This window comes from Tachysurus fulvidraco, chromosome 8, assembly GCF_022655615.1.
Source record: "Tachysurus fulvidraco isolate hzauxx_2018 chromosome 8, HZAU_PFXX_2.0, whole genome shotgun sequence".
Classification (NCBI taxonomy): Eukaryota; Metazoa; Chordata; class Actinopteri; order Siluriformes; family Bagridae; genus Tachysurus; species Tachysurus fulvidraco.
The window spans coordinates 22,765,539-22,776,569 of NC_062525.1; the positions used below are offsets into that span (position 1 = coordinate 22,765,539).

Sequence of the window (11,031 nt, forward strand, 5' to 3'; positions counted from 1 at the left end):
TAGTCATTAAGTCCGGTGATTTTGGGTTTCTTTGGGACGGGGATGATGGTGGAGCTTTTGAAGCATGAGGGTACTTCACTCAGCTCCAGTAACGTGTTGAATATCCGCGTGAAGATGGGGGCCAGCTGATCAGCACAGGCTTTCAGACAGGCTGGTGAAACGCTGTCTGGGCCTGGAGCCTTTCTTCTTTTGGTCTTCCTGAAGACCTGACACACATCATCTTCACTGAACTGGATTGAAGGTGTGACTGATTCGGTTGTTACAGAAGGTGAGAATTGGGCACAGAAGGTGAGAATTGGGCATTTAATATGATTTGCAATTTGGACTTATTAGCCATATGACATAGGAAAAAGGAACTTGAGGTATTTGGATAAAGACGTACCTCTTGTACTTGGATCAGTCCTGCCAACCTTTACGTATTCTGTGTTGAAGCTCTCGTTGCCACCGATTTCCTCATTGAAAGCTGTGCTGCTGTGGGTAAGTGAAGGAAAATGGGGAATGTTTTGATTTCATTCATGTGTAAATAAAACCATTTTATGAATATTCATCTATTTATAGATTCCAACTATTCCAATGAATATTCAGTAGGCCGGTACATAATATCAGTTAAATATATTTATTTGCGATTATTAAAAATGACACTTTCGGTTATTGTTTTTGTAAATCTGATAGACAGTAATTAAACAGTCTGTAACTGCACCTGTCAGCAGGGTTGTGTTCAAACCGTTTATAAGGCTGATTACCTCTGGATTCAGTGCAACCTTGACCAGGAAACTGAAATAACTGAAGAAATATGAATAAATGGATGGATAGATAGGATGGATGGATGGATAGATAGATAGAAGGATGGATGGATGGATGGATAGATAGATAGAAGGATGGATGGATATATGTATGGATATATGTATAGATAGATAGATAGATAGATAGATAGATAGATAGATAGATAGATAGATAGATAGATAGATAGATAGATAGATAGATAGATGAACGTCTCTTTCTGGAAACTAAATATTAATTTGATTCACATTACTTGCATTTGCACAATATTTTTACATTTTGATCACATTTTGTTTGTCGACTTTATTACATCTTTAAAACAACTGGTACAAGCGTAAGTCCACATGTATGGTGAGTGTATATAATAGTTTTATAAAATAGTTTTATATAATAGTTTTATATAATAGTTTTATATAAGGCCATCCTTATATTCTTGTTTACCGTAACCCGACCGACCCTGTCAATTTAGGACCGACTCAATTTTATTTATTTTTAACGCTCAACTTGCGTTAAGACCGACTTTTTTTTTTACTCTTCAAACAACTAATACAAAAGCAATAAAATAATATTAACGGGTTCGAGCACATATGCATCTAAAAAAAATGCACTAAAACAGCTCAACACCGCTTTATCTTGGCACGCAGTTCTGGGAAACCGGGCCAGCATCAACATAAGGTTTGCGATGATGCGCCCGAAGGCACGGGTTGAAGACCCAGTCAGTGACGTCACGATATGCTAATTTGTTTAAAGTCATATCTACGTAATCACCATCACCGAAATTTTATTATTTTTTTTTTTTACATTGAAACTTGAAAATTAAAATAGACCGACCTACCGACCAAAATATTTTTAAGGATGGCCTAATGTGTGAATTTTCACTGTAAGAGCCGGATAAGGCGGTCAAACCTGGCGCATGCGCACACAACACGAAAGTATGGCGACTACCAGTGAAAACATGGAGAGAAGTGAAAGCACTGTGAGGAGAAGACATAAAGGCGACACAACCGGACAGTCACACAACAGCGACACTGAAACACATCATGATGTGAAATGCGATAAGAAACAAAAGATCCGGTTGGGAACAGGGACTTACTGGCTCACTAGGATTGTGTTATTGAGATCTGTTGCCTTCATGTACTGTGAGTTGTGCATTATAATAGCATATAGCACTTAAAATAACTACCTTTAATTACATAAAAACCTTCATTTACTGCTTATAACACATATTGATTTATTTGTGTGTTATTTTTATTTATTGATTGATTTCATTTGCTGGTTATAAACCATATAAACAAATAAATAATTTATATATATATATATATATATATATATATATATATATATATATATATATATATATAATTTATTTGTTGATTTGATTAATTGATTTTCACCTATTTTTTTATAGGTGACCTATTTTTTAATGTTCCATATCAGTAGCCACATTATAGATGTATACAATATAAGACATACTGCTACAGTATAGAAATAAGCAGTTGCAGTCGTGCCAAGTTATAAATTTAGTATAATCTCAAATCAACTCAACTGCAACAATACTTTCGTTACATTTTCTTTCTGTAGTTGTTGCCTTTACTGTGGCTTACAACCAGAACAAACAGCTGATCGGGGAGAAGGGTTTGACACCTTGTGAAGACTACCTGCGTAGTGTCAAGCGTTATGTGGGTGGTAAGATCGGCATGGCTGCGCTCACGTACGCTCCCACTATTCTGTGGTTCTTGGACTGGAAAGACATGAATGGCAACCTAGATGGCATTGCTCTTGTAGGATTGGCACTTTCTGGCTTTGTCCTTTTATTTGGGAAGGCCAACATGATTATAATGGCAGTGCTGTGGATCCTGTATCACTCCATAGTAAATGTTGGACAGCTGTGGTGAGCAACAGTACACACACGTGACATTTAACTTACTGTAGTCTGTATTCAACTATTACTTTAGTCCTATTTACAGATTTATAAAGATGTTTAAAATACTTGCTTAAATTTTTGTATTAGTTCCTTGGTAGGCTAGACCAAAATATTTCTTAATTTTTATAACCAAATGTAACACTCTTTCTAATATATCAGTTATAGTATACACTTCTTTTTGCTTTTAGGTATTCCTTTGGTAAGTAGAATAATTTATCAATTTATAAAAATACATCCATCCGTACATGCATACAGTCGTTGGACAATGAAACGTAAACATCTGCATTTGCAGCCAATACCATGTCAATTAATCATGGGAATTAACACGTCTGTAAAGTTATTCTTGTTGACTGTGGTTTATCCTTTGTAGTGGACAGTAACCTGGATACTGTGGCTCTCGATACACCACCAAGTCTTTCTGTCCTGGTCACAGATGCACCATAAAGATGTGGACCAACAGTTTGTCCACTTTTGAACTCTGATATGTCTCATTATTGCTGTATGGTCTATACAATACTTTATGTAACTATGTGCTATTGCTCTGCTAATTCAACTGTAACTCTTTGCTCTTACTTATGGGATGTGAAATCTGTAAAGATTGGGTACCAGGCAGCGCCTATACAGTATATAGGCGTGAAACCTGCATCACCGATTGGCCGACGTTTCAGTCTCATTGTCCGACACCTTTATGTACATGTATATATTTATTGAACATAAACCTAGAGCTTTTCTGGTGTCCTGTGAGTTACTGACTACCACATTATTTAATCACAATTAATAGTTAACATGTATAATGCTGTCAATTTAATCACTGTTACCAATATTATGTGGATTTTTAACATTGTCCCCATTATGCTTGCAGGTTGGGAGAGCCAGTTACTTGAGACAGGATTCCTCTGTATTTTTCTGTGTCCTTTATGGAGTCTTGCACAGATTCCACATCACTCCCCACCTTCGCTAATCTCGATCTGGTCTTTCCGCTGGCTTATAGTGAGAATAATGCTTGGGGCAGTAAGTATTGCACATATATTTATGATATATGAAAGTCATACACTTATCAGCCGTAACATTAAAACCACACAACCTGTGGTACCAAATCAGCTCCACAAGACCTATATAGGTGTGCTGTGGTATCTGGGACCTCTTATTTGTCCAAAACATCCCACAAACACATGTTATATAACTGTATATCATTAAAATTCTGCTCATTTGGAGATGCTCTAACATAGCCATCCCAATTCGTCATCACAGATCATTACGCTTGCCCATTTTCCTTCTTTCAGAAACAGAATCAGAATCAGCTTTATTGCCAGGCATGTTTCCACAGGCGAGGAATTTGTTTTAGTGACATAATCTCCACAGTGTAACAGAATGACATATGTAGTATAGATGAAATTGTATGTACACATTTACAGGTGTGAAATGTGCAGTTTAAATAAGCATGAAATATACATATGCAAATAAGTATACAATATATACAATATGTATGTACACATGTGCAATTGTGAAAAGTAAACACACTGTTTACTTGCTGCCTAATCTATTCCACCTTTTGGCAGGTGCCATTGTAACAAGATAATCATTTTAACTTTGTGAAGTGGTTTCCGTTGGTTATAATGATATGGCTGTCGCTTATTCAGGCATTACGCTTCCTTTGCAATTCTTTGTTTTAAATCAGTTTTATTTTCCCCATACGATACTAGTACTACTGTGTACTGTACACTTTAATAAATGAATTCATGTCTAAATTACATTTCTTTTTTTTACATGGCCAGCATTAGGCATTATCTTGAAAAGTCCTAACTAGCTAAACAGTCCTAAACAAAGAAGAATACAATTCTTGTTAATAATCTAAATGGAGTCACGCAGTAGTAAGTGAGGAGAATCAGACACAAACCGGTGACCTTTTTATTCCTTTTTATGCATTTAAACTTACAAGATATAAAATGTTGAAAACATAAAATCTTTAAACTTGATAACTAATGGAAGGGATGGACTGTTATTCACACAAACAGACAGTAGCCTCGCTCAATCACCAGACCTCCACCTGGACATGAACTCTACGGGCAAATGTGGACACCCATCCTAATTAATGTGTCATTGGACATAACTGAAGAACTCATTTAGGAGCAACAACATCTCAGCCTGGCCCTCTTAGCACGATATAGCAAATGAATTACCCTCATCTTTCTGACACAGTCTGTAGACACTATGCTTATGAGATTGTATCTCAGACATTAAGCTTGCTGATAAGATGCAGATTGAGCATCTGGATTAATTAGTAAGAATATGTAGTGGATGTTTCTGAGCTTTGGGTTGGTAAATATTTAAAGTAAAGTAAAATTAAACTAATAAGGGATAGTAAAGTTACAGTATTTTGTCTGTATTGCAACTGGGGCAAATCCCCTGAAACATCTGGTTGGTAACTGAACAAATGAATGATATACTTTTTTAAGTATCTGTCAAAATTTGATATGGGATTGTTCAATTTGTCAAGGGCTTGATCAAGATCAGAGGAGATCGTTGTTGGAGAGACCTGACCTGCATGGACTATCACTATGAAGTAAGTATGTTTGTGTGTAAGAGGAGAGCTGCAATCAACCGCTTATGCTGTACAGTACCATTTAGTTATGTCAAGAGACTTTTATTGTTATTTTAACCACGTATATATGGTGCAGTACACAGTGAAATAAAAAAGAGACTCAAAGCACCTGTGTACGTCGCTCTGGATAAGGGAGTCTGCCAAATGTTCCTCCAGGACAGCGGTGCTATACATGACGCAGAGCTAGATTAAACAACACAGACCTCAGAACTATGTACCATGACATACTGTAGTTCTACATAAAGTGCATGTGTGAAAACTTTGCAAGACAAAACAGTACATCACAATACAATAATATAAACCGAGCAGCACTGTGTGATCCTACAATTGTAAACATAACCAGTTAGCAGCAGATTGATTGTAGCAACATTAAAAAGTAAAGTAAAATTGTGTGTGTGTGTGTGTGTGTGTGTGTGTGTGTTTGTAAGTCTAGTCGTGAGCGCCTAACGATTTGAGTGAAGGGTGTGTGTGAGGGTTGTTTGGGGTCATCCACAATGTTGTTGGCTTAACAGATGCAGCATGTGATGTAAATATCACTTATAATAAAACTTCCAATAATATTTCCAACAGTCTAAAATCTATCACCATGATATCTTTCTTTTGGTGTCCTTTCATCCAAACCCGGTGCCACAAATAAACCTACTTTATCAGATCAGTAAAATACCTTTTAGATAATACCACAAAAGCACATCATACATGTGTTCTCTGTGATTTGCTCCGAAGCCAATAATAATAATATATGAGCAAAATCATTGTTTATTGTGACAAAAAATTTAATTAAACAAAAGAACTGTTTTTTTGTTTGTTGTTTGCGTTGCTTAAGCGTACTTGGTAAAGTCACCTTGGATTTGTTGTTTCAATCAGCTTTTCACTCCTGAATCCTGATATTTATGGCCATTCTACCTTACCCAGCCCATGAATGCCATTAAAACGAGTGCTCACACACCCTCACAGCCCAGCACCTGCTTTATGTGTACAGTTAAATGAGTTAAATTCTAAAGGAGTGTGATCTGGCTCTCTGATTGGTATGTAGTAAAAAGCCTTTTCTCTCTTTACACAGACGCAGCCTGTTCCTAACCCCATCTCATACTATTTGCACCACTCCCCTTGGTGGTTCCATCGATTTGAGACAATAAGTAATCACTTTATTGAGCTTGTCGTGCCGTTTTTTACGTTCATGGGCCGACGTATGTGCATGGTAAATGGAGTGCTGCAAATCCTCTTCCAGGTGATGAACAAATACACATACACACACACAAATACATACACATACACACATACACATTATTATACCACTTCTTTCAGCTTTTCTCTTCAGGGGTCACCACAGCGAATCATCTCTCTCCACCTATCCCTATCTTCTGCATCCCCAACACTTGCACCCACTAGCTTCATATCCTCATTAATTACATACCTCCTCTTTGGCCTTCCTCTTTGCCTCCTGCCTGGCAGCTCCATGTCCAACATTCTCCTACCAATATACTCACTCTCCCTCCTCTGAACATGTCCAAACCATCTTAATCTGGCCTCCTTAAATTTATCCACCAAACGTTCAACATGAGCTGTCCCTCTGATGTACTCGTTCCTAATCCTGTCCAATCTTGTCACTCCCAAAGAGAACCTCAACATCTTCAGCTTGGCTACCTCTAGCTCAGACTCCTGTCTCTTCTTCTCCTGTCTCTTCTACACACACATTATTATACATTACCTTAATTTCACCACACACACGTAGGTGTACACTGGTAGGCACTTGGATGCCCCAGTAGCACCCAGTAATATATAATAATTATTGTTATAATTAATAATACTAATGATATTATTATTATTATTATTATTGTTGTTGTTGTTGTTGTTGTTGTTATCCATTTATGACCTTACAGTAGCTAACATGCAAAGAATTACTATCCAAATTGTATTTTTATGCTAAAATGCATTTTAAAAAATTGCTAATTAATTAAACATCTTAGACAAGTATCTTTTAAATTTGGATGCATCCATTGAAACGTTCCTGATGGCCGTTGGAAGATCGTTCTAGACTGTAGAGGTAACGTGGAATACAAAGTCTGCCACAGATTTTCACTAACATTATGCAGGCCTCAGCTGAGTGAAATGTATGTGATGGTATACTGTTTAAGTTTTTGACCTTTTCCTGATAAAGAGACTACATTCACATGATAGAAATCAGATATTTTTTTGGCCTATGTACTTAATGTCCATGTATTTGTTTTACAGGTAGTTCTTATAATCAGCGGGAATCTTAGTTTCCTGAATTGGCTAACTATAGTACCAAGTTTAGCTTGTTTTGATGATGCAGCATTAGCATTTCTGTTCTGGCCTGTTCAACAAACTAAACAAACCTTGCTGAAGATGCAGAACGAGGCAGCAGGACAAGCAGCCACTAAAGGTGTGTGTAAGCTTCAAGTATTACTTATTATTTTTGCAAGCTTCAGGGTTGTTGTCGTCCCCCCCCCCCCCGAGTTTAGTTTATTTTATTTTATTTATTTATTTTATCCAATGGGCTGCCTGTGTATGTTCAATCACGCATAATGCTAAATGTATACGCTTTAATAGAACATTCTTTTTTTTCTGGTGTTGTCCAGGCATGCTCATTCGACGAGTGGTTAATGTGGCTTTTGGGATTTTAATTGCATATTTGAGTGTTCCTGTGGTGATCAACCTCCTAAGTCCTAGACAGATGATGAACACATCTTTTGAGCCTCTCCGTATTGTCAACACGTATGGAGCTTTTGGCAGGTGAAGCTCATTCAATTTTTTTTTCCTCTTTGGTATCAGTGCTTAATGGATCAGAATTCCTCGATTAGTGGATTACATTCTTTTTGTTTACTCTATGATGGCGTCCCAACATAAACATATTACTACTTAAACTTACTACTTAATTTGGTCACTTTGCTGTTTGTTCTCAGTCACAGATAGCTTTTAATTCTTGTGATTTAATTCTTATGTAGCATTACTAAGGAGAGAACAGAGGTGGTGTTTCAGGGCACACTTAATGAAACACACTCTGATGAGGGTGTTGTATGGGAGGAGTATGAGTTCCTGTGCAAACCTGGAGCTCTAGATAGAAGACCGTGCCTCATTTCCCCTTATCACTACAGACTGGACTGGCTGATGTGGTTTGCTGCCTTCCAAGTAAGGGAAAAATATATTAATGTATATGATTCATTTATCATTCTGTGTGTGTGTGTATTTGTGTGTGTGTGTGTATTTGTGTGTGTGTGTGTATTTGTGTGTGTGTGTGTATTTGTGTGTGTGTGTGTATTTGTGTGCGTGTGTGTGAGTGTGTGTGTGCGTGTGTGCGTGTGTGTGCGCGTGTGTGCGCGCGCGCGCGTGTGTGTGTGTGTGTGTGCGCCAAACTGAAGCATGTTTTGTCATTTTCCCTGAAAGCTTCACCATCTTATATTCCTCTTTTCCTAGACATATGAGCAGAATGAATGGATCATTCAGATAGCTGGAAGACTTCTAGCAAATGACTCCACTGTGCTCTCGTTAATGGACCATAATCCGTTTCAGGGAAAAGACAAACCGCGGTAAGGCCCAGTAACATTCTTTAATATCTGTCTTAACCCATGAAGCTTCTACAAAGTATCCAATGGACTCTGATTATCTCTAATCTGAGGAACTGTTTCAGGTACAGTGTCATTTACTGTGTCCCAGCAGTTGAGCTGTGTCTTACATACCTCCTGTACATACATTTATGTATACATTTGTTGCCAAAAAAAAAGGTTTGTAGTTAGTTAGAACACACAGGAAATTTGACCCTTATGCAATTCCAGTGGCCTTTATGGAAGATCCACATGGGTCCAACAGGTCTTTAGCTCTGTATGTACGATTGGGGGATTTGACAGCTGCTGGGTCTTTAGCATGTCCCTTACCAGGTACAACTGGCTCTGAAAATTGTCTTCGTTTCCTAATATTACGAATAAAATGACCAGTATTGTTTAAAAAGGGAAAAAAAACCTTCTGATAATTCAGGGACAAAGTCTTTCCAGGATCATTTGCTCATCACTTAAAAATCATTTTAAACCACAAATCCTACATACTGCAGAACAGTAACTGAGTTTTTCTTGTGGTGTTTTATTTATTAACAAAAACACTAACGTATACATTTTGAAACATTTAGGTGGATACGAGGAGAACACTTCAGATATAAGTTTACCAAACCTGGGAGTGTTTCTGCAGCCAAGGGGAAATGGTGGGCCAGGAGGCGTATTGGACCTTACTTCCCACCAGTCAATTTGGAAGGCCTCAGGAAGTACTTTCTATCGAGAAATTGGCCGCAACCAGACAAATAAAAGTAAATAAATAAAATGAATGAATGTACCATGATTGTGTATTTTTTAACTTTTCTCTTTCACTTTTTTTACGTACTTTTAATGATGCATTAAAGTGGAAAATTACTTTCTCCATTCTTTGTGAGAGTTGTCCTTAGTCCTTTCTAATATCATCATATTAAGCATCTCCTTATTATAATCTAATATTATAAGATTATATAAGCTCTTTGATATTAATAAAAAGATAAATCTTTCATTCATACGCAATTACTCTAGTTATTATGACAGGAGCATCATCAAAAGCCAACCCAAAAACAGATGGTTTCTGTTCCATACTCCAGAGCAGAAGGTGGCAGTAATGCACCTAATTATGCTGGCAGGACAATTAAGATTCAAACTGCTTGCAGGACAGTTACATGCCCATTTCTCTCAGTAGGAACAGAAGATGGAAAGGGAGTAAGGAGAGGTGGAAAGGAGAGAGGAAAAAGGGAGCTGCTCAAACCTCTGCAATTCAGAAGAAATTCAGTGTCTGGTGTCTGTTACTTGACATGTAGTAAAGACAACTACAGGATTGTTTTCCATTCAAGTGCCATACAAGTTCAGACTTTGAAAACACTTGAAATTTAACAATATATTGTATAGAAATGTATGTGCGTTATTGATTTTATTAATATGAGGGTGCACTATTTTAAGTGACAATATAAGATTCGGGCCTTTGCTGGGAGGAAATTTTAGTAACTGGACCTCTTTGAATTTTAATTGAATACCCCTGGTGTAGACTATCCATAAGTGTGCCATTTATAAATGTTCACAGTAAAGCAGACTCTTTTATTCTGAGAAGATGAGAAGAAATGTGTCACATGATAAGACCCACTTCATTGTTTCTTCATAACTACCAATTTCATACAATCCAAGGCACTAATAAAATATGACGTGAGTGATTGCAGTTTATTGAAGGATTTATTTGACCAGTTTTCACTTAAAACAGATCAATGAATGTCCTGCAACATTTTGGGATATAACTTTACAGCAGTCAAGCATCCAGTATACACATCATATCTAAATTTGCAAATATGTTAGTATCCATGCACCGTGTCTGTATTGTCCTAGGGTACAATAATGGGGTTATTATTATGCCACTATAAATACTGATGATTAAGTGACTGGGAAAAAAGGATGAAAGTTTAATCATTAGAAAAGAATGCATCAATATACAAAATCCACTTTTTCAGAGCACTTTTTCAAAGGACATCAGGACTTTTAGATGGGACATCAGTCATGACATAGGAGAAGCAATCGTTGCTACTCGTCAATCAGAAAAGGGTTATAAGGCCATTCTACAGTGAGTGGTGATGATTGGGCTTGTTTTGCAGCCTCTGGTCCTGAAAAACTTGTAGTCATCGAGACAAGAATGAGATCCACTTTAAGTTCAC

General features: G+C 37.2%; 1 protein-coding gene across 3 annotated transcripts; it reads left to right on the forward strand.

The window, feature by feature from the left end:
- The first annotated feature begins 1,677 nt into the window (after window positions 1–1,677).
- On the forward strand, window positions 1,678–10,073 carry lmf1 (lipase maturation factor 1). 3 transcript variants are annotated; one of them, XM_027159138.2, is made up of 12 exons: window positions 1,678–1,919; window positions 2,362–2,671; window positions 2,893–2,903; window positions 3,567–3,715; window positions 5,202–5,267; window positions 6,367–6,534; window positions 7,539–7,710; window positions 7,907–8,060; window positions 8,273–8,456; window positions 8,742–8,854; window positions 9,448–9,621; window positions 10,035–10,073. In XM_027159138.2, exons 1-11 carry the CDS (start codon window positions 1,694–1,696, stop codon window positions 9,617–9,619), a joined length of 1,725 nt encoding a protein of 574 aa, XP_027014939.1. In that variant the 5' UTR covers window positions 1,678–1,693; the 3' UTR covers window positions 9,620–9,621; window positions 10,035–10,073. The 3 variants fall into 3 exon arrangements, with proteins under 3 accessions (XP_027014939.1, XP_047673759.1, XP_027014938.1); XM_047817803.1 differs by having other exon boundaries at window positions 10,032–10,065; XM_027159137.2 differs by lacking the exon at window positions 10,035–10,073 and having other exon boundaries at window positions 9,448–9,735.
- Window positions 10,074–11,031: the final 958 nt, after the last annotated feature.

Excerpts from the sequence above, each read along its gene's own strand:
- lmf1 (XM_027159138.2), top strand. The coding sequence starts at position 1,694 with ATGCGCACACAACACGAAAGTATGGCGACTACCAGTGAAAACATGGAG. Across the intron at positions 8,061-8,272 it reads ACGTATGGAGCTTTTGGCAG|CATTACTAAGGAGAGAACAG; the intron begins GTGAAGCTCATT and ends ATTCTTATGTAG. Across the intron at positions 8,855-9,447 it reads CAGGGAAAAGACAAACCGCG|GTGGATACGAGGAGAACACT; the intron begins GTAAGGCCCAGT and ends TGAAACATTTAG.